The sequence below is a fragment of the Abramis brama genome (assembly GCF_963993115.1).
Source record: "Abramis brama genome assembly, chromosome: 14".
Classification (NCBI taxonomy): Eukaryota; Metazoa; Chordata; class Actinopteri; order Cypriniformes; family Leuciscidae; genus Abramis; species Abramis brama.
Genome location: NC_139976.1, coordinates 33518311 through 33542851, shown reverse-complemented (window position 1 = coordinate 33542851; position 24541 = coordinate 33518311). Strand labels below are relative to the sequence as shown.

Genomic DNA, 24541 nt, shown 5'->3' with positions numbered 1-24541 from the left:
GCATACAACACATCTAACATAAACGAGACCCGACCGCAATGAACAGAAACAGAGGAACTTAAGTATACATGCAAACAAGGATAATTAATGACACACACCTGAACCGAATGACGAAATCAAATGAACAACCATGACAACAAACTCAACAGGGGAAAAGTGCAAACAAAAACAAAGTCCAATCTGAGTGAGACTGTGACAATAAGAGACTTTTCAAAAACAAAACAAATCTTAATTATTCCAAACTTTCGACCGGAAGTGAAGCAAATATGATCGCAATTTGCTTTTAATGCCACCTTCATTAATAATGAAGAGTTACATTTCAGTCTGTTCATCACACAAAGCTGTTGATAACTTAGAATATTTCATTTTTGACCTCGACAGCCCAGATCCCCATTCACTTTCATTACGTGGAAAATATTGACCAGGACTTTCTCCTTTTTTATTTCACAGAAAAAGAAAGTCAAATGTTTATGTTGGGTGGGTAAATAATCTTCTGACAGAAGTTTAATTGTTAGGTGAACTATCCTTGTCTTTACCACTCAATTCTCATTGCCCCAAAGTCAGTGTTGCTTGTGGTGGACGTATTTGTGCGGCTGTTATTTGTGATAGTTATAACAGTAAACCTGTTTCCTCTCAGAAATGCATTTAGGCAGTTGTGGCTGACACACACTTGGTCTGCGCCAGGGCTGGGTAAATATAGACCCAGGAAATGACATGCCGGCTGACTTGCTTTTATTTCCGTTGTTGTGCTTCATTGTTACTCTTGCTCTTCTATTTCATTTTCGTCTTTTCTCTGTCTTTCTCTCTCTCTCTCCCTCTCACAGACATTTTTCAGGAGAGGTGTGTCCTCGTACAGGCCTCTCTCGAGGCTACAGGTGAGCTCAGTATAGTCATCTATTCCAGAGCCATCTTCACTCCACATGCATGCACAGGGAACTTCATGTGTTCTTCTGTATCATGCACTGGGTTGTGAATTTTTTTTTTTGCAATCTCTGTTGAGCATTGGTGGATAAAGGAACTTTACGATCTAGTCATTTTCATAGCTTATGATTTTTATTAATACTATTACTATTTCTCATACTTACAGTTAAGCATTTGAACAAACCCCTAACCCTATTTAGTAAACTTCTGCATGTGTCTCTTCCAGCATTACTTGTGCTACATATATTGCCTTTGATATATATTGCTACATATTTGTACCCTGGAAATCCTCGCGAGAGCACAAGTTGAATTTGCTCAGCGAGTTTACTCTGGCGTCGAGTAATGATGCTCATTAAATATGCCCTTGTATCCGAGCTGCACCAATCACATCGGGTTATCTGATATAGGCGGGCCAGAGGCGAGCTAAACAGACGACGACAACGCTGTGACGTCGAAGTCATTAATAAACATAGCAAGATGGCTATGGATGAACACCAGTTGTTTGAAACGGCTTTGGCCGCTACAATGAACAAGTTAGACTTGGCTTTTTATCTAAAAGAGGAACAGAAGACGCCGCTCGAATCGTTCCTTTGCAAGAAGGCCGTTTTTGCTGTTTTGCCGACCGGATACGGCAATGGTCTAATCTACCAGTTAGCTCCGCTGGTAGCTAAGCGTATGGGGTTTATTGTTGTGATTGGTCGTAGTGTTATCCAATTGCGTGCAGTGAGATTTTCAAATGCACGCTTGGTGCCGCCCCTCGAGCTGGCCGATTTTCATTAGTCGATGCCAGACCATTAATCTCTCAGATTTAGGTCTGGATTTCCAGGCTAACATATTTGCCCATCAGCCTCTGTCCATCATCATGGCCTCCTAATCATCCTCATATATACTGATTAGTAGTGCTGGGTCCGAGTCCACCTTCGTCGAGTCCGAGTCAAGTCCAAGTCCTTACTAATCAAGTCCGAGTCCAAGTCCGAGTACAAATGGGCCCGAGTTGGACCTGAGTCCGAGTCCTTAACATCCGAGTCCGAGTCGAGTCCGGCCGAGTCCACAAAGATTTCAATGATTTGAAATTGACCTTTCACAAAGACCCGCCCCTCTTAGTTACTGTTGCTACGTCTGACAAGCCATTCTGCTCTCAATCCACACAGTGTTCTCACACAGTGAAAAATTTATTGCGGCGGAAAGAGGATACTGACAATGCGCCAACAGACAAGACAGTGCAGGGTCCTTTTGGTATAAAATAAAGTCTCAGCTTTAAAATTGAGTAATTTTGTGAAATTCAAACAATAAATACCATTTTGTGGCGCTTTACTGTATAGCGCCTTAGTTCAAGCAGCATGTTAACTGATCATCTATTTTAGTTATAGCACGATTTAAACATGAATGAACATTAGAAATGCAAAAAGATGTCAATACACCTTTTAGTTTTGATTTGGTTTGTTTGTCAGACAAAAATGGTGGATATCTGCTTTATGATTGGCCACATTATTCAGAATCTGCAAGGTAATGCTCAAGAATATGCAACACGATGCATTAAGAGCCAGGGGTAAACGTTTGATCAAGAAGATAGTGATATGAACATTTTTCTTATTTTCTTTTATGTTAATATCGTATTTAGCCTCTGAAAGGCAGTATTAAATTAATTAATGAATTTTTAAACAAAATATGAACAATTTACACCAATTTACACGCCCTGGCTCTGAATGGATGTTTCCTTCTTGTGCATCACTGAATGTTTTCAGTGTTTGTAATACCAGTAGTTGTGTATGAATCCCAGTGTGAAAAGATGGATCTCAAAATCATACAATCACTGCTAGTAAAGAGTCAAATATGCAGAAGATGCTGGAAAAGCAAAGAATGTGCAGGAGCTGGAGGATTTTTCTGAAGACCATTGGGCAGTTTAACTGTTCGGGACAAAGGGATTCATGAACAACCATTACAAAAAACAAAAAAAAACAAAAACAAAAAAACAGTTGTGGATCATTCAGGCAATGACACACAGTATTAAAAATCAAGCTTATGTAATTTGTCTTGTAATTTGTGTTTGTATTTTGTCTTGTGGACTAGGCTATAGCCTAGGCTACTTAAACATCTGTAATGTGAAAAAGCTTTTTCAGGGCAGTATAAAAAAAACCCCGTTTTTATGATCCATATTATTAAAAAATAAATAAAATAACATTTTAGAGGTTCTGCAAGGTGTATGTAAACTTATTACTAAAGTATAATGTAACAAAAATCATAACATTATTAGACCCCAAAATGTTGCAATGGTTATCACGTTCTCATGTTGCTATGGTTACTATGTCAAATCATCGCAATTTCATGACTCACAGGACTATAATTTAGCGGGTTCACTCGCACATTTAAATGCTGTTATCACTCCTCAAACTTTACAGTGTGAATGTAACCACTGGTCCTCTAGAAGCATGAAAAACAAAACTATTATTTAGATCGTCAATAGCGCTCCCTTTAAGCCATCACTTAGGCTACTTACCGCGTTCTGCACTCTCACTGAAACTCTCATCATAAACACTGAAGTTGTCCGCACTGCAGTGAATCTCTTATTTACATCGCGTCTAGACTTTGTTGTTTATAAGGAGATTTTGCGAAAGGATAAAGCTCGCGCTGATTCTGAACATTTTGAGTGAATTCTCCGCATGGTGACTAAAACGCCTCTGATTTGCCACTGCGTTCATGCGCGTAATATACATGTCTGTGATTGGCTACAATGCTCAACGCTGAAACAACACTAACGTTAGCTTCGTTTCGTTTTTGAATAATAAAATATTGTGGCCTCCAGTGCCCGGACTCGACTGTACTCGGCAAATTTTCCGAGTCTAAAATGTCCGAGTCCGTGACAAGTCCGAGTACAAATTCACCCGAGTGCGTGACAAGTCCGAGTACAAATTCACCCGAGTGCGTGACAAGTCCGAGTTCATTCAAAATTGGACTCGAGTCCGAGTGCGAGTTTGAGTACCCCAACTCTACTGATTAGCTTCATCACTTCATCACTACTGATTAGCGTCTCCTCTCCACCATTGAGCTGATGTGTGGTGGACGTTCTGGCACACTCATCCAGGTCAGGTGGATGATGGGATCCCCCCTTCCATAGCGTTTTAAAATGGCGAGAAAAGCGCTATATAAATGTAACAAATGATTATTGTATATGAATGACACCACAAATCATGCTGTTTGTTGAGGAGCGGTGTGCCATCTTCACCTGGCAGATGATAAAATGGGCTAAAATCTCAGACTTCTCTTATGCCTGGTTCAGATTACACGATTTTAGCCCGATTTTGGCACGATCCGTTTGACGTAGGGTGTCGTGGGGATTCGCAAACGACAACGGGCGTCGGGACGCAAGATTCGATCGTTTCATCTCGTATAGTGTGTCATAGTGGGCGACAACCTACGTCGCGTCTGCGATGCTTCACGACAAAAGACTAGCATGTTTAATTTTTTAACGGTCCTCCACGACGACGGCGCGCGAGTGAGTGAGTGAGTGAGGGAGAGTGAGTGAGAGTGTGTGTTCGCGAGTGAGTGTGTGTGCGCGAGAGAGAGTGTGAGTGAGCGAGTGTGTGTGTGTGTGTGAGAGAGAGAGAAAGCGTGTATGTGAGTGAGTGTGTATGTGCGAGTGAGCGTGAGTGTGTGTCAGGTGTGTGTGTGTGTGTGTGAGTGAGTGTGTGTAGCTATGTGAGTTAGCGTGTGTATGTGCCAGTGAATGAGTGTGTGAAACGGCTCGCGATGACTGGTCGGAAAACAACGTGTAGTCTGACATGTTTCTTGTCCACGACATGACAAGATTTTTAGGAGTCAAAATCGTGTAATCTGACACAGTGACTATCATAACAGACAAAAAAATCGTGTAATCTGAACCAGGCATTAGAGACCAGAATATCAAAGAGACTTGATACTCGAGCCAGTAAGAAACCACCTAGCAACCACATAATAATGTGTTAAAAACCATTCCAAACACCTGAGCAACCACATAGCAACACCCCGGAATTGCAACAGTGACCTTTGCACACACTTGTGAAAAAGAAGTGCTTAATATACTGAATGTGCACACTATTCCAGCAGATATCATAGTATTAATCAAATAAAAGGCCACTTAAAGGGATAATTCGCCCAAAAATTTAAATTCTGTCATCATTTACTCAAGCTCAAGTTGTTTCAAACCTGTATAAATGTCTTTGTTCTGCTGTACACGAAGGAAGATATTTTGAAGAATGTTGGTAACCAAACAAATTTCGGGCCCCATTGACTTCCATAGTAGGAAAAAAAAAATACTATAGTAGTCAAAGGGGCCCAATTTGGAAACATTCTTCCAAATATCTTCCTTTGTGTACAGCAGAATAAAGACATTTATACAGGTTTGGAACAACTTGAGGGTGAGTGAATGATAAGATGACAGAATTTAAATTTGTGGGTGAACTATCCCTTTAAGTCTACTGAAAGTTGGCACAGTTTCATGATTATGGGCGTTTCTCAATACCAAGTACGCAAAGTTCGGACTTGCGTCCTTGGTAGTTCCGGTGATTCTGCAAATGGAACAGCAGCGTTCTCGATAGCGTCACTTAGCTCGCTCTGGCTACTCCGGTTATCTCTGTATGTATATTTTAGGCAACAAAAACACAACTGTCCACACTTCTGAGAGCGACGTTTACTTGAATATACTAATATATGCTGTGCCCTTTCCTCTCAATAATGAAATAAACAGAACAAAGTTGACAGCAGTGAGAAAACAGCAATTAAGCAAGCGTCTGATCATGGTGATTTGGAAATGTTCGCACCAGCTCTGTGATTCACTGGCATCATGTCAACAGATGAGGTTATTATAATTAAACTATCATAACTGTAATATTAAAGTATATTTTGTATGACACATTGACATTATTGTACAGAATACCTCTTCTGATTTTCTCTTCTGGTTTTCCTGGCAAAAACTTCCCGAGTCATAAAAATCAGTCTCAGGCTTTTATAGACAAACTAGGAAGTCGTTAATAGTGTGTTAATAGTCCTTTGTCGTGTTTGAAAGAAGTACACTTATTCTGATGTGTTGACTAACTATACTTGATTATAATTTTAAGTATTTGATCAATTAAAGTTATCTGATAATACATTTAAAGTTAATATTATTTTAAGTGTACTAAATTGCATCTTCATCATCACAAATGTGCAATTATTACAAATATATTTAAATGCATGAAATGCAAGTTTCATTAGAAATGACATTAAAGTATATGGTAAAAGCTTGTCAGTACATTCAGCAGTACACCATATTTCAAAGACAATAGCAATTATAAAAATACATATAAAGACATAAATACATATAAAGTGGGTCAAAAATGCACCGTTAATTGCTTTTAATATAAATGTAACTGTTATAGTTTTTCATTTAATTGCAATTAACATTCAATAAAACATTACATTCAGTACGCACTTAGTGTATTGTATCTGTAACAAGTACTCGTTTTGTATGGCAGCACGCTATAACCAACCGTTGGTCTAAAACTACCTCAATGTTCATCACAGCAGCAGCACTGCATATCACAAACACTGACAATCAAAAACTAGATTAAAAGGCCCCTGTCACTGATATATATAGTCTCAATCTCTGGGATGAAACATGCTCTGTTCTTTAATCAGGACCATGTGAGGTTTATCCTGTGGGGCTTTGGCCATCTAAATAGGACAAACAATAAAGATGAAAGTCTGTTTGTGGTTTTCTTCTTTACGGCTGACGACTCTTGTTCTGTTTCCTGAGATCAGCGCGCTCAGGAAATGCTCTCTTGCTGTAATTGGCACATAAGGCCAAAAGTTGAAATCACTTTATTATTTTGAGCATCAGTGCATTTCCAGAATGCAGTCGACAGTAGCGTGGGTGTTACTCAGGTCAGGGAGCTTTTTGTTTTGTTTGTCTTTCTGGTGATGTGGAGAGTCCCTCCGAGCTGAGCTGAGTTTCAAGTTGGTACATGGTACGTTTTGCATAATTGTGGGAGGAGGGTGTGAAAGCAGACACTCCATCCAGTGTATGTTTTGCTCTTTGAGTAAACGTTTGTGACATCACACAATTACCTGTTTACTTAAGGTCAGTATCACTGTAAAAGTGAATCAAGTTACGCATGCATGTCTTCAGCCAAATGCACAATATTTATATCGTATTTCATAATCTCTGTTATTACACAATATTTCATGATATCTTTAGCTTCTGGGCAGTTGACATTTAATTTTACTATCCTTAGCAATAGATGTTTTCTCTTCTATACATTCATCGTTTGGCTGGATAACAAATAACAAACATTATTTGTAAATAAAATTTAAATGATCTATTCTGGATTATATTATAATATTTCTGGGATACACTGGGGTTGAACAATATTTATGCTGTCAACTTATCAAAAAGTAAAAATTTTCCATATAATATTTAAATCATTTGTTTTGGCTTTTGTATAATGACAGTATAAAACCAATTATAGCAAAAACAATATTATAGTTTTTGTTAATATTTTCTTATTGGATTTTATTTTAATATTTTCTGTTTTATAATAATAATAATATTTTCTGTTTTCATTTAAATTTTAGTTACAATTGTTTGTAATTTTGTTGTGCAATTTATTTTCTTTTTATTAGTTATTGTTTTTTTAATGTATAGTTTTTGTTAAGTGAGTTTATTTGGTATATATGTTGGTTGCAGTTTTATTTCAAGTAATGAAAATGTTTTTTTATGGTTTTAGTTAACAACAATAAACCTGATTTAATTATTATTTAAACAGCTTTATTTATTTAATTATTTAAACAACATGTTGTCTTTAATATTCCACATACTATTTTTTACACAGTATAAATGGGTCTTTATACATGTAAATGTTGCTTAGGATGGGGTTCCTCTCAAAGAGATCATCATATTTGAGAGTCTTTGATATCAAGTCTGAAAGCCCCTGCCTTGCAGTATATGCATTTTAAGCTAAACGTTTTTGTCAACTGCCATTCTAATCTCTTCATCCTGGCTTTATTTTAATATCAGCAATGCTCCTCATTTTTGTCCATCAGGTAGAGGATGACAACGCTCTCACAGCGGTGTATGTAAACATCCCACGTGTGCGTCGGAGTACCATTGACACCTCCAGTCCCATTACTTCTCCATTACAGGACTTCCCGGACCCTCCCGATAACCTCCTTTTGGACTCTGCGGGATGGGAGGTCCATACTGACGACCAGAGCGGGCAAGAGTACTACTTCCATCCCTCCACGGGCCGGAGCACCTGGGACTTTCCCCTCAGCTACTCCATGGATTCGTCAGTGGCGACGGAAGAGGCCCGTTCTCCTCCCTCTTTCCCCCAGTCTCCCATCAGTTCGCCCGCAGGCCCTTCTCCTCGGAGATGGAGCTCGGACTGGGAGAAGGTGCTGGATGACAATACTGGCAGACATTACTTCTTTAACTCTGTGTCGGGTCAGAGCTCATGGGATCCCCCGGAGGACATCAGCTCACCAGAGAACATAAAAATTCTGGAAGATTTCCCGGTATGGAGGTTTTTCTGCTGATTCAAACGAATGATACTTTGATATGTACTGTGGTTCTAAATGATTACCATATTCATATATTATGGTATTGATGTACATTTTCAGTACAATTTTAAATTTTAAATTAGTTATCACAAGGGTTCTCAACCATTTTGACTCCAAGCCCGCAACAATATTTGAAGGCCCCATGACTTTTACAGTTTTTATTACAATTTCTACCCCATGAACTATTTTATAGCTTGGCATTACTAAAAAAAAAAAAAAAAAATATATATATATATATATATATATATATATATATATATGTATATTCATTAAAAAATGTCCATGAAGTTTACGAGGTATATATAATATATAATTTTTATATATTACTTTTTACATAAGGTCTATGTCACTGTAAAAGGTCATCTAAATGAAGTTACTTGGGACATGTCCCAAGCTGATCTCAAGGATCGGTATCAAGGCCGACTAAGCTTTTTTTTTTTTACTGATCGGTATCTGCTATCCGTAGCCCGATCCTTTATTTTACGTCAGCTGTCACGCAGGTGTCATACAGTAGGTGGCGGTATGCCAACCCATTAAAAGGAAAAGATGAAGATCAAATGTGAGTGCGTGACACACACCAATGGCCCTGTCCCAAATGGCACACTTCATATGCACTTTTGGTCTTGTGGAGTTACAATGGCTGCCTCATGCACGTGTCCGTTAAGTCCAAGAGACCGTAGGGTGTTCGATTTGTCATTTTAGGTTTCAGAACTGAAGCGAGCTCCACAGCAGACTTCTTCCCAACAGTCAAAGTGGCAATACGTCACAAAAGTGCAGACTCAGAGGAAGACCGCGAGCGTTTAGGGTGCCATTTGGGAAAGGGCCAGTGAGTTCTGTTCTAGCGTCTCGCGCGCATTCGAGTTTCCATGTTAGCATTTTTGATGTGCACTTTTGTAATGAATCAATTGAAAGTCATTTATTTACTGTTTACTGACAGACTGGCATTCTGACTCTTCATGAGCTTCATGCTGTCTAACCTTATCTCCACTTTTTTCTCTTTTTTTAAAACAGACATTCTTTTATCATTTAATTTTTTCTTGTTAAATTGTTTAAGGTTGGTTTCTAACTTTAAAGATGATTGAGGGGAGGGTAGTGAATGACATCCTGGGTCGATAAAGACCTGAGGTATGCATTTAAGGGTTAATCCTTATCCAGTAAATCATGAACAACAGAAAATATCATAGGGCCTTTGAATATTGTTGTGGAGAAAGTATATGCTGTGGAGCCTAAAGTATATATTGACCAGAGTTGCATTCAAAAAAATTTTGTCAAATTAAAACTAAAGTTTGTCATTTCTGTGCCAAACGGAACTGCAAAAATAATGCATTGCATAAATCTGATAATCATATTTTCTCAAAACCTTTTCTGTCAAAATAATTGGTTAATTTCTACCATTATTTCCTTACAGTTTGATTAATGTTTATACTGCCTTTTTTGCTTCCCAAAATGTAGCTTCCGCTTCCTGAGGAAGACTACCCAGCATCGCCAGAACTGGAGGAATCGTCTCCTCTCTCTATACAAGCAGAATATTCTTTGATTAATTTGAAGAAGGTCTTCATTCCCAGGGTAAGTCTGGATCAAAACACCCCACCAGGATGGACCCTCAACGTTGACCCTGAAGGAACTTGGGTCTTCACGAGCCACTTCACGCAGGAACAGGTACAGGACTCTTGACACTGACCTTGGCATGTCCTTGTTTTGGGCTGGCTTACTTAAAATATTTGGGCTGATTACTTGCTATTATTAGTGAGATGTATGATAGTATGGCTGTAGGCTAGTTTTGTAATTTGGTGAATTAATGAAGTGTCTTGTTGACAGTGGATTAAGTCGCTAGATGATCGAGGGCGGACATACTACTACCTAAGAGACGGCAGCAAGTCCCAGTGGAGCTTACCTGAGGTGGGATACAGTGGGAAACTTTAGGATGGGTCTCCTAAAGGCCTGTTCACACCAAGAACTATATTCAAATCCAAACCAGCTGACTATAACTTTGTGCTTGTCTGCTGACAATTTCTCTTAGTAAAATATTTTAGAGAATGGCATAACTATAAATATGCTTATTCATAAATTGTATAAACATGCCTATGCCTATGACTTTTCCAGCTCTGGAAATCATACTTTTAAAATTTGGCTTTCTTTTGTATCTAAACTTTCCATGATGAGAATCCTGGTTCTTCTTCTTCTTCTTCAAAATAAATAAATAAAAATAACCTCTTGTTAAGGGGGTAAATTAAGCTACAGTATACCCAGGGGGCAAAACACCTGTTTTTTAGGAAATCAGACATGGGCTGCTGTAAAAGGTTGTCATATAAAAATGAAATCTATGATGTCTGAGGATCACAACCTGGGTGGACAACCCGGTCAACAAGCTGCTGGAAACTTGTAATTAGGGTCAAAACAATGCTACCTCAAATTCTGCTTTAACTCCCCGGAATCACCCAAACATGCTAAAAAGGTTTAATTATATTCGTGAATCCTGAGCCATATCTCCCTGATACGTTATGCTAGAAACAAACTGAGCACATCTTTCAAAAGAGTGGAAGATAAGCTTTCATCTGATGCCTTGATTGTACATGTAATTAGAATGTAAGAGTTAACAATGCCTCTTAATTCATAGGTAGGCAAAAAAAAGAAAAAAATATTGAACATTCCATTTGTAATCGGTAGCATTCTTTTCCCTTTGTTGTTGTTAAAATAAACAAATTACCATGTGAAGTTAACTTTTACTAGGGGACCGTTCGGTATTTATGGAAGGGGCCACCAGAGGAAAATAGGGGAGGGTCATGTCTTTTTATTCTTTGTTGAGGGGAGGGTCATCCAACTTTTTTTAGTCTAGGGGGAGGGTCACCCAACTTTTGTGAAAACAGCAACATTTCAAAGTGGCTTGTTTGGTGCATATTTTTTTACATGTAGCTCCATGTAGCTCTCGCGATCTCGGCCCCCCATCGCTATCAGATGCGTCTGACCCAACAAAAATCCAGTTTGACAGTGCGCGCGCACTTCACGCGCTCAGAAAAAGTGCATCATGTCAGAACAGAACGCCAATGAAATGTTTACCCGGCAAAGCTTTAAAGCACGGGCAAATAATGAACTTTTAGGATTGCGAATAAGTGCAGTGTCATGTGAGTGTAACTCTACCGCTGCATTAACATGTGATGTGAATGTACATCGAGTTTTACAGTATTGGGACTGAGGTGCCAGAACTGCAGCTGATAGAATGTGCGCTGTTGCACGATACTATCATATTTTAGTTTCCATTCTTATTTTGTTTTCACAATAATGTTAGTGAGTAAATCTACTAAAATTACCACCATAACAGTGGAGTGTGATGTGTAAGATGTAGGGCTACCACATCTTTAAATTACTATTAGTATTATTTGAAGTTAACATAAAAAATACGTAGACCTACACCAAAAAAAGTTGAGGATAAATTCCAGCGTTATGGACGTGACATTTGCAGTCAAAACTTGAAATATAAATTCTCAGAAAATGCATTTAACCCTTGTATGGTGTTCGGGTCTGTTGGACCCGTTTTCATTTTTTATCAAAAGAAAAATGATACAATTAATAATTTTTTCAAACTCAGACTCATTGGCCTTGGCTCATTTTCTGTGAGGAATATATATCAGAACACATTTTCAATGAAAACACACTGTACACCCCACCTACACATTTATATTACACACAGGATGTTCGGGTCCACTGGACCCGGGGCTAATAAAATTGTAGAAATTGTAGGTCCTGTGTACCTTTACTCTGTCCTCCTCCTGTCAGGGCCTGCTGTTAGTGTGTGTATGTTCTTGTATATGGTTTATGAGGACACAAATGTGTATAATGACATGGGTATTACAACGTAAACATGGTAAATGACGACATCTGTGTCCTCATACTAAAACATACTAAATGGTATTTTTTGAAATTCAAAAAATGCCAAAAGTTTTCTGTGATTGGTAGGTTTAGGGGTAGGGTTAGTGTAGGGGGATAGATTATACAGTTTGTACATTAGAAAAACCATTATGCCTATGGAGAGTGACCGTACACCACATATCCAAGTGTGGGTGTGGGTGTGGGTGTATGTGGGTGTGTGTTTTGTGTGTGTCTGTGTGTGTGTTGTGGGTGTGTGTGTGTGTGTGTGCATGAGTGTGTGTGTGCGTGCGTGTGAGAAAGAGATTGTGTGTAAGTGTGAAAGAGTGCAAGAGTGAGTTTTGTGTTTCTACTCCTGCCATTCCCACACGAAGTTGCAATTCTTAAATGTGATCTAACAAAGGTAAAGAGAAAATATTAACCATATATGCTGTTTATATTGCTTGTAATTGGGATGAAGTAAACATATGTTGAGTATTTTAACATAACATTTTTGATTGTGTTGAATTAAAAACCCAAAAATGCAGCGAGTCCACCAGACCCACGAACACTGGCTGAGTAACAAAAATATGAACACCACACAAGGGTTAATACCAATATATTGAAACGTCTGTTTATATCATACTCCCTTAATAAAGGAGTCAAGACATTAGAAAAATATCAGTCTACACATGCGTTTTATATTTAATATGAGGGAAATACACATGACGTGACACAAAAAATCTTTAACTTTTAGGTGGCAAAATATTTTTTAGTAATACTATGAATTACACTGCGCAAACCAAAAGTAGGCTAATATAGCCTACCCACCGGATGAAGAAGGGTCGGCCTCCACAGAACATAAAATATTATTTTTATTTTATTTTTCGTGTTCGCATTTATGAGAAAAAAAAAAACAATGTTATGGTTGTTCTCCATTACGGACATGACCGTTCTGAGAGCGACTTTAAAACTTTCACAGAGACCTCAAACAGAAAGCACAAAGCCTTTCTTTAAAGTGAATTTCGTTTTTTTATTAATTGTATCTTAATTTTAATCAATGTTTCATCAACAAATTGCCTGGATTCAATAAATAAGAAGTAAATATAGTAGAAAATAGATAATCATGACACGGAGGCGCCGGCGAGTGAACTAGACTTGTCTCATAAATGAACCGAAACTCAGCGTAAGGTAGCCTACTTGCCTCACAGACCTGATAAATATATAGAAAGCTTGAAATGTCTACTTTTAAACAGAACAATTGAAAACGAGAGAAAACAGACTGATCTCTGCTTATGTAATCCGTATGTAGCTAATGTGCATTTCTCTCTGGCACGTTCTGCGAAGATCGCGAGTCAGCATCGACAGCGGTCGACACAGAAAACACTTGTTTAATTAAAATGTCTCCTTGCTATATTTGACATATTCATAATAATTACTTTTGCCGGTTCTTTGTGACAGCTTAGATGCTTTATTGGGAGCGCCACCCACATGTTGAACGCGTCACACCGGCATCAGCACCGAAAACAAGATTTTTTTTCAAATCTAAAATCAAAAATCGTGATACGAACCGAATCGTAGGTTTGGTCTATCGTTACAGCCCTAGTAAGATGAGAAAGCAGGAGTTTATGGTTATAAAAAAAACAATGGCTATCTGAACATCTTTGCCAAACGCAAACCAGACGTAATCAATAAATTATCGGGGAGGGTCATGCCTTTTTTCACAATCATTTTGGAGGGTCATAGAAAAATTTATTGCTGGCGAAGGGAGGGTCATGTGTTTTTTGACTACAGATCTCAAAACTCCTCCGGTGGCCCCTTAAATAAAAAACGAACAGTCCCTAGATGAAATCATATTTTGATAATTTTCACTAACCAGACAGTCCTCATGGCCCATAACACATTTAGAGGGAATTCAATTTCAAGCCTATAATAGCCTGTCAATTCAAACAAGGTCCAAGAAAGAAGTTTACCATTAACTGATGTTAATTGTATACTGCTCTGTTTCTGTATGTACAGTATATCATTTGCATATTTATACAATATCTATTATTTGTATTGCAATGTCTAGTATTTCTAATATTCTTTCACAAGCGGGATAGCTTTATTTATTAAAAAAAAAAGAAAAAAAAGGGGATTTGAGGATTTTGGGTTAGGCTGGTTACTGTTCAATCCAGGTGTTTGGAGTGTGAGACTAAGGTACTGACAACTAAATGATGAAAGACTAAAACACACAGGAGTCATGTGTGGAGTAGGTTTAAAAGTATTTACTAAGTATTTATGATTAATGAAACAGACAAACAGATTACAATTCAGGGTGATAACTAATTTCTGTAATAATGTTTGTTTAGCTGTTTTCGGAGTCACTGCTGCTGCCGCTGCTCTCTAGTGTTTCAGCATGCTGTATCCTACTACATTTGGTTGCCAACCCCTGGCAACGGCATCCTATGTAGCATGGAGCAGTTCTTCTGACAACCTTTAACCAGAGATGGGCACAAATACATCAAAAAGTATTTAATTACAAATAACAAATACTTACTCATCAAATGTATTTAAATAAAATACAAAATACTACTGTGAAAAAAGTATTTAATTAAAATACAAGTAATTTGTAATTTGAAAATACAAAATACAATTTTTTTTTACAGTCTTCTGTAGTGTAATTGTGGCGTTAGATACATGTATGAATCTAGAATATTGCAATATCATTGTTTAGTGCAGAAGATGCGCTTTTAACGTACATGTTGCCACATACTGTCATAATAAAAGATAATTACACATATAACACTATATTTGCATTATATTACACAAAAAGTAGTTAACACTGCTGTGAGGGTGTTTCTAATAGCACGGCTGTGACAAAGTTGACAACTTTCTCTCTTCCGACTGCCATTATCTATTTTTTTACTCTTTTTGAAAGTTGTGAAAACGCTGTTGTGGTGTTTTTCTTTTGCTATTTGAGCAAATTGGAACACAAAAAATATATTTAATGTAGTCTTTCATTCACTGCTATAGAAGTTAACTCAACTATGATGCCTTCCACTTCTGAGAAACCCAGAAATGTGAACAGGGTCAATAGGATGCGTCACATCACGTAATTTACTTGCCAAAAACTGTGATAGGCAATTTGGTAGTCCTATTTGTATTTTATGTCTATGGTCCTAGGGATAGTTCACCCAAAAATGAAAAAAAGCCCATGATTTACTCACCCTGACGTCATCCTATAGGTGTATATGACTTTCTTCTTTCAGAAGAATACAATCAGAGTTATATTAAAAAGTGTCCTGGCTCTTCCAAGCTTTATAATGACAGTCAATGGGTATATTTTTCATCAAAGTGCCTCTATCCATCATAAAAGTGCGTCTATCCATCATAAAAGTGCGTTTATCCATCATAAAAGTGCATCTATCCATGATAAAAGTGAATTTATCCATCATAAAAGTGCTCCACAGGCTCTGGGGGGTGAATAAAGACCTTCTGAAGGGAAGCAACGCGTTTGTGTAAGAAAAATATTCATATTTAAAACTTTATCAACTAAAATAACTAGCTTCCAGGCAGACGGCCAACGCAAGTCGACTCGCGCCACAAGAGTAACACTTGAAGATGTATGACGTAGATGTAGGAGTAGCGTAAACTTTGACGCTTAAGAGAAGGAGGCAGACACAAGGCCAGAATGTGTCCAGAATGAAGGAGTTGGCAGAGTTGTCATCCATGCCTTTATTAACCCCCCAGACACTTTTATGATGGATAGATGCACTTTTATGATGGATAGATTCACTTTTATCATGGATAGATGCACTTTTATGATGGATAGATGCACTTTTATCATGGATAGATGCACTTTTATCATGGATAGATGCACTTTTATGATGGATAAATACACTTTTATGATGGATAAATGCACTTTTATCATGGATAGATGCACTTTTATCATGGATAGATGCACTTTTATGATGGATATAGATGCACTTTATGATGGATAGATGCACTTTTATGATGGATAGATGCACTTTTATGATGGATATAGATGCACTTTATGATGGATATAGATGCACTTTATGATGGATAGACACTTTTATGATGGATAGATGCACTTTTATGATGGATAGATTCACTTTTATGATGGATAGATTCACTTTTATGATAGATAAGTGCACTTTTATCATGGATAGATGCACTTTTATGATGGATAGATGCACTTTTATGATGGATAGATGCACTTTTATCATGGATAGATGCACTTTTATCATGGATAGATGCACTTTTATGATGGATATAGATGCACTTTATGATGGATAGATGCACTTTTATGATGGATAGATGCACTTTTATGATGGATAGATTCACTTTTATGATGGATAAATGCACTTTTATCATGGATAGATGCACTTTTATGATGGATAGATGCACTTTTATGATGGATAGATTCACTTTTATCATGGATAGATGCACTTTTATGATGGATAGATTCACTTTTATGATGGATAGATGCATGGGTGTCGGAAGAAAAAAAAAGTGGGTGGGTCCTCCCCCAGAAAAATGTTACTGGAGTAAATACCATTTCATGTATTCTGGTGCCTTTTAATTAAAACAAGTAAACTAAACCACTTCACGTCGGGCGGTTCTTTGCCTCCCCGTCGTGCATTAAATGCACAGCTATCCGTGGATTATCCTGCTAATACCATGGTAATTTGCCAGCAATGACAACTTAAAGCTGTTATTGATGTTTGCAACGCAATATTTGACTGGAAAGGTACAACGGGCGGTTACTTTCGTCAGTTGCGGCTCGTTGAGAAATATAATGTAGTGATTCAGCGGAAATGGAGTTTAATTTATTAGGGAATTCCCTAATAATTGGATTTGACTGACGGCGGCTCTGAAAAGCGAACAGACAAATGCGCTGAATTAGAGAGGGTAAAAGTAAGTGGGTCCAATATCATTGGTCTTAAAAAGTGGGTGGGTCTTGTCCCACCCATATACAATGGTTCCAACGCCCATGGATAGATGCACTTTTATGATGGATAGATGCACTTTTATGATGGATAGATGCACTTTTATGATGGATAGATGCACTTTTATGATGGATAGACGCACTTTTATGATGGATAGACGCACTTTTATGATGGATAGAGGCACTTTGATGAAAAATATACCCATTGACTGTCATTATAAAGCTTGGAAGAGCCAGGACACTTTTTAATATAACTCTGATTGTATTCTTCTGAAAGAAGAAAGTCATATACACCTATAGGATGACGTCAGGGTGAGTAAATCATGGGCTTTTTTTCATTTTTGGGTGAACTATCCCTAGGACCATAGACATAAAATACAAATAGGACTACCAAATTGCCTATCACAGTTTTTGGCAAGTAAATTACGTGATGTGACGCATCCTATTGACCCTGTTCACATTTCTGGGTTTCTCAGAAGTGGAAGGCATCATAGTTGAGTTAACTTCTATAGCAGTGAATGAAAGACTACATTAAATATATTTTTTGTGTTCCAATTTGCTCAAATAGCAAAAGAAAAACACCACAACAGCGTTTTCACAACTTTCAAAAAGAGTAAAAAAATAGATAATGGCAGTCGGAAGAGAGAAAGTTGTCAACTTTGTCACAGCCGTGCTATTAGAAACACCCTCACAGCAGTGTTAACTACTTTTTGTGTAATATAATGCAAATATAGTGTTATATGTGTAATTATCTTTTATTATGACAGTATGTGGCAACATGTACGTTAAAAGCGCATCTTCTGCACTAAACAATGATATTGCAATATTCTAGACTCTTACATGTATCTAACGCCACAATTACACTACAGAAGACTGTAAAATAAAATTGTATTTTTGTATTTTCAAATTACAAATTACTTGTATTTTAATTAAATTAATTAATTAAATTAATACTGGGGGGGAATACTAGAAATACTAGACATTGCAATACAAATAATAGATATTGTATAAATATGCAAATGATATACTGTACATACAGAAACAGAGCAGTATACAATTAACATCAGTTAATGGTAAACTTCTTTCTTGGACCTTGTTTGAATTGACAGGCTATTATAGGCTTGAAATTGAATTCCCTCTAAATGTGTTATGGGCCATGAGGACTGTCTGGTTAGTGAAAATTATCAAAATATGATTTCATCTAGTAAAAGTTAACTTCACATGGTAATTTGTTTATTTTAACAACAACAAAGGGAAAAGAATGCTACCGATTACAAATGGAATGTTCAATTATTTTTTTTATTTTTTTTGCCTACCTATGAATTAAGAGGCATTGTTAACTCTTACATTCTAATTACATGTACAATCATAACGTATCAGGGAGATATGGCTCAGGATTCACAAATATAATTAAACCTTTTTAGCATGTTTGGGTGATTCCGGGGAGTTAAAGCAGAATTTGAGGTAGCATTGTTTTGACCCTAATTACAAGTTTCCAGCAGCTTGTTGACCGGGTTGTCCACCCAGGTTGTGATCCTCAGACATCATAGATTTCATTTTTATATGACAACCTTTTACAGCAGCCCATGTCTGCTAAACCCCCTTTGCCCCCTGGGTAGTAAGACATATATTGTTTTGTAGTTGTTTTGTCTTATTTTAAATCATTTTAAGTTATCTTAAGGCCCCCTTGGAAGATTGCTGAGAACCACTGTCCTAAACTATGACTTACTTTCATGTCATTCCGACATCATTTTCTATATACAGTGAAAACACAAAATGATACATTTGGCAGAATGTCCTTGCTGCTATTTTCCTTAAATCAAGTGGCTGGTGATTTACTTTGAAACCCTTTTCACTCAGAAATTGCTAGTAAATTTCACAAATACCTACAAAGAAATGGCAAAAATAACACATTGAAGAAGTAGAAAGATAGAAATGTTTTTTTTTTCTTGTAAAACGTACTCCCAATAATCGTTGTTTTATTAACAATGTACTTGCAATTTCAAATAAGTACAAAAACGTATCATAAAGGCATAATTTCTAAAACAAATTCTCTCTCACACTTTTAGTACTCTGGAAATCCAGGACAGTATGGAGTGGGAAATGGAGCCTCAGGAGAGCAGGACTCAATGGGATCGACACAAAGCTGGAGACACAGTGCAGGATACCAGGAAGATGTATGTACTCACAGAGGTTTCCATCCAAAGTTGCGAATTTAACTAATGCCCATAAAAACTTATTCATAAAAACTTTTGTGAATAAAACACATCCATTCCATGTGTTCTAGAGAATTCTGGGTAATTGGAGTAAAATATCTGTAATAAAAATGTACTATCATACTTTATCCAGCCGTTCACCCGCACTCATAAACAAACACTTCCACGGAGCGATGCCCTGACGCATGTGACGCACACCTGATCCTTCATGCGTGTCCTTAGTGACCGTGTTTCCTAAATAGGCTCTAGAATGCACCTGAGACTCAGTTTGTTATAGTGTTGCTCTATTTAAATCCTTCCCACCTACCCAGTCCTTCCTATCATTCAGTAGTATATCCAAACATATACTCACTATTTATTCTGTTTTCACTGAACTGATCCATGGAAATAAATTCAGTTACTAAAACACTGATACTGGACTATATTACTAGTGGTGTTTACTAACGCACGTAATGGAAAAATACTGAAAATTGTATTTTTCCCAACAGTTAAATAGTTTTGTCTCTCTCTTTTGAGCTTCGAAGGCATGCAGAGTGGGATTTACACATGTGATTTTGTCTTAACAGAAGAGTCATTCATCATACCCTCTGAATAGATCAGACAGTGATGCCTCCAGCTCTCCTGAGATGCCACATAATGTAAGATTCCAGTTCAGACGTTTATGCATAAGAAAATGTGGGCAAAATCCAGTTGATCTAAGTTTTACAATAAACTACATGAATGAAGTCTTCAAACATCATTCATGTGATTATTATATGCTCATTATTAGCTTACTGGCATGAATGTTAGCTAGAATCATGTGACTTGCTGACATGCTGTGCCATAAACTTGTTTAAATGTTTTTCCTTGGGAACTGTTGGGTTTGGGAATGCCTGTATAAAGGTGTTGGATAAATTACACTGGAAATTTTTACTATACAGTTCCACAAAAAATGCTGAGTAAAAGTAGGTTAGGACTGGTGGAGACATGTCTGATCAAAAGTGTTATATTTATGACTAGAAAAGTGACCCAGTGTAATATTGTTTTGCCACACTGTCCTCTGGTGGTTCCTAGTGGAACTTAGAGCCTGATTGCTGCCTTCCACTCAGACAAACTAATACCAAATGTGTCATGATACTACCATGTGATTTAGATGCAAATTAATGGCAGTGCCTTGAGTTTTTGGACATTTACCCTGGTAGTACCATGCGTACCATTTAAATATCTTAGAGGACCATTGATTTCCATGGTTTTACCATCTGATACATCACTGTACCGTGGTACTGCCACAGTAAGGCTTTTATCATTCATACATGTAGGCATGTAATATTGGATTGTTTGTTTTATACAACGGTTTTTATGCTAAATTCTGATTGGATGAGCCGAATGTAAAATGCAGATGAACAAACACTTGTGACTGCACATTCTATATTAATACACTAATGTTATTAGTTTGCTTGGCAACAATAAACAGCCTACATATTGGCTAATGAAGTACTATATTACTGGATTTTTATTTCTAATTATTATATTATTTTGATTATATTCGAAGCATACATACACTATACTAGCATGAGGCTATATATTGTATAAGGCAAATCTCAACATCTTGATTTGCTTGTATCGTAGCAAAATGTAAACTATATTATCGCCCAGCTCAAATCTGCTAAATGCGATTATAAGGCAAGAAGGTATTAAGGTATTATAAATATTATAATATTTACAAGATTTTCTGTAAAGCTACTTTGAAACAATGTGTGTTGTGAAAAGTGCAATACAAATTAAATTTACTTGACTATTATTAATGACAAATTTAACAGATTATTGAAAATTGGCGTATATTGTATTGATGTTTCGTCCATTTTATAAAAGCAGTAGGGCATTCAAGTTACAGTGATTTTACCATGGTTAAAGGTGTTTTAGCTCAAACACTTCCTACCTGTGTGGATAACAATAGGCTGCTTGTGACTTATTTTATTAAATAAGCATAATAAACAGTGCCATATTCTGAATGTTCTCTTAAATTTGAAACCATTGCTATAAAAAATAGCTAAACAATCATCTACTTTTTCTGTTCTGCATTTTGAGGGGAACCTTAAAGGTTAACATTTACTTCACTTTCATGTTGCCAGATATTATTCTGTACTATTACCCTGATATTATCCTGGGTTTTTTTGTTTGTTTTTTTCAGAAAGGCTGTATTAACTCAATAATAGTTTTTTCAGGTTTCAAACTTGGAAAAGGCTGGAATCCTGAACAAAACAAAGGTGTCTGAAAACGGGAAGAAAATTAGGTAAAGTTTTCCATCATGAACTTAAATCAGTGGTACTGCTTTGATAGCTATAACTGTATTGGTGAAAAATAACAATTGTATGTAAATGTCTAACATTTTATCAATCCTCCCACAGGAAGAACTGGGGTCATTCCTGGACGGTTCTCCATGGAGGAATACTGACATTCCATAAGGACCCAAAGTCCACGCCAACCGGAGCATCGGTGAGAATCTAAATGAATTTGCATTATCAAGTATTTCATTTTTGTTTTGTAATACTGAATGTATTTGTATTATGCAGAGCAAGACAAATCATATAGTCCCAGAATTCACAGTTGATCTGAAAGGGGCTACAATTGGCTGGGCAACCAAGGACAAATCAAGCAAGAAAAATGTTTTTGAGGTATGGCCATTTCAACACTACCCAAGATTACGCTGGATGATCATCTACTTTACTAGTGTCTCTTGTTGATGCATTCCTTGTGTATTTGTTCATTCAGCTGAAGAGTCGGAATGGCGCGGAGTACTTGATCCAGTACGACACTGAGAGCATCATCACTGACTGGTATAAAGTCATCGTAGATACCATAAGCCAGCTGGTGAGCCTTGCATCGTGATCAATAACAAACACTCGGATATGTTTTTCTCCATGAAATCTGCATAATCGCATCTGTCTTTTTGCTCTGGGCCGTCAGGATTTGGATCAGCACCACTCTGAAGATGAGGAGGAAATCAGTGAAAAGTCCTCAAACTTAGACAGAGAGGAAAAACCCTTTGACAAAAGAACTATGAGCAATGGTAGTGTGGCAAATGATTCTTAACCTTCAGATTTTCCTCTTTTAGGGGTTACACTTAGATAGACGGTCAAAATAGACTGTATACAATAAGCGTTGAAACAAAAATGCCTATACATTTTTTGAATGAATTTAATGTACTATATTTTGGTTACATGATATTTACTCTTTAATCTTTGGTATCTTGAGAGGATTTCATGATACTAGACAATATTCACTAAATTATGCAGCATTTATTTCTGTATGAAAAAATTTTGATATGATTTTCAATTAATACAGTGTTAAAGTTATAAATAGAGTAGATTGGTGCCATCTGGTGGGTGTAATAGAGTGTGTGTGTGTGTGTGTGTGTGTGTGTGTGTGTGTGTGTGTGTGTGTGTGCGCTGTTAAATTGATTAATTGCAATTAATTGCATCTAACAAAAGTTTGTGTTTATATAATATGTGTGTGTATATGAAGAGTTCAGATGCAAAAGCCTCTAAGTGCCATCTGAAATTTTCTTCTAGAATGATAATTTTTATCAAGCTCGTATATTTAAGTTCAATAATTTCACTTAAATGGCAATGCAAATTACCTATTAATTGTCATTTAAGTGAAATTACTGAACTTAAATATACAAGCTTTATAAAAATTATCATTCTAGAAGAAAATTTCAGATGGCACTTAGAGGCTTTTGCATCTATATATACACACACACACACACACATGTATATTATATAAACTGAAACTCTTATGTTAGATGCGATTTAATTACGATTAATCAATTTGACAGCATTAATATTTATGTATGTATAGCAAGTGGCACAAAAGTCACCACGTTTCAAACCATTATGATGAAGCAAAAAATAATAATAATAAAACTTTTCTAAAATTACCAAAGACCACCAGAGTTAAAGGGACAGTTCATCCAAAATAAAAAATACTGTCATCATTGACTCTCCTCAGTGACTTTCTTTCTTCCGTTGAACACAATAGAACATATTTTGAAAGATTATTTAAATTCTTTTGTCCAACATTAAATGTTGTTTGGACCCCAATGATATAAGGTTGAGTAAATTATGTCAGTACATGTTCATCCTTAAATAAAGACGTTTTTTGAACAGAGAATGGTAATGAGGGTAAATATGTAACGCCCTCTTCCTGTTCATTAGCATCTCGACTGCCTTCATCCAGTTCGGCATCTGAAGCAGATCAGAAGAAGGTTCGCACCAAGCTGAAGAAGTTTCTCCTCAAGCGGCCCACCCTGCAGTCAGTCAAAGAGAAGGGATATATCAGAGGTCAGACCATCACTCTACCTCTATCTATTTCCTATTACTTTGACAGAAGCTCAAGATTTCGTTGAGGAATGATTCTAATGTGACTCTTCGCCTCTTTTCATTTTAGAAAATGTATTTGGATGCCACTTGCACAATCTCTGTAACCAAGAGAACACGAGAGTGCCCAGCTTTGTGGAGAAATGCATCCGGGCGGTAGAGAAAAGAGGTTTGTTACCTTTACCCAACTGCCAAACAGCATTACTAATTGAAATTATTTATGTCATTAATATCAAGGTCGGTTCATAATGGCCTTTTTATTTAAAGGAATTAAATAATTAAAGGGGTCATATGATGCTATTTTAAAAGTTAGTTGTTTTGCTTATTGGGTGTAATAGAATAGGCTAACATGCCTTAATGTCCCAAACAAACACATTATTTTTCACATACTGTACATTATTGCAGCTCCTCTCTTCTCAGTCTGTCTGAAACTTGCTTATTTCTATGAAGTCCCTGCTTCTGAAAAGCCCAGAGTGCTCTGATTGGACAGCTGACCCAGTGCGTTGTGATTGGCCAAACACCTCAAGAACTTGTCGTAAATGTAACGCCCCTAACCACAATCCCAGGCTTCAGCTTCCAAGGCAGTTGTAAACACAGTTAATAATTGACATGGATTTATGGGAATATACAAAAAGAAAGAAATGGGAAAAGAGCAAGAAAAAGGGTTTTTTTGTAAAGTA

At 36.9% G+C, this 24541-nt stretch overlaps 1 protein-coding gene across 2 annotated transcripts in view; it reads left to right on the top strand.

Annotated features, from left to right (window-relative positions):
- arhgap27 (Rho GTPase activating protein 27) overlaps positions 1-24541 on the top strand; it is a 46675-nt gene that overhangs the window by 18975 nt on the left and 3159 nt on the right. Inside the window, exons 3-14 of one of the 2 annotated variants that reach the window (XM_084135970.1) lie at positions 7978-8448; positions 9946-10152; positions 10312-10392; positions 19357-19464; positions 20070-20141; positions 21708-21775; positions 21891-21978; positions 22056-22157; positions 22255-22353; positions 22450-22552; positions 23700-23825; positions 23932-24030. In XM_084135970.1, the coding sequence (XP_083992096.1) occupies positions 7978-8448; positions 9946-10152; positions 10312-10392; positions 19357-19464; positions 20070-20141; positions 21708-21775; positions 21891-21978; positions 22056-22157; positions 22255-22353; positions 22450-22552; positions 23700-23825; positions 23932-24030 (1624 nt within the window). Of the gene's footprint in view, positions 1-7977; positions 8449-9945; positions 10153-10311; positions 10393-19356; positions 19465-20069; positions 20142-21698; positions 21776-21890; positions 21979-22055; positions 22158-22254; positions 22354-22449; positions 22553-23699; positions 23826-23931; positions 24031-24541 lie in introns of both variants that reach the window. The other variant, XM_084135969.1, reaches the window with a different exon arrangement.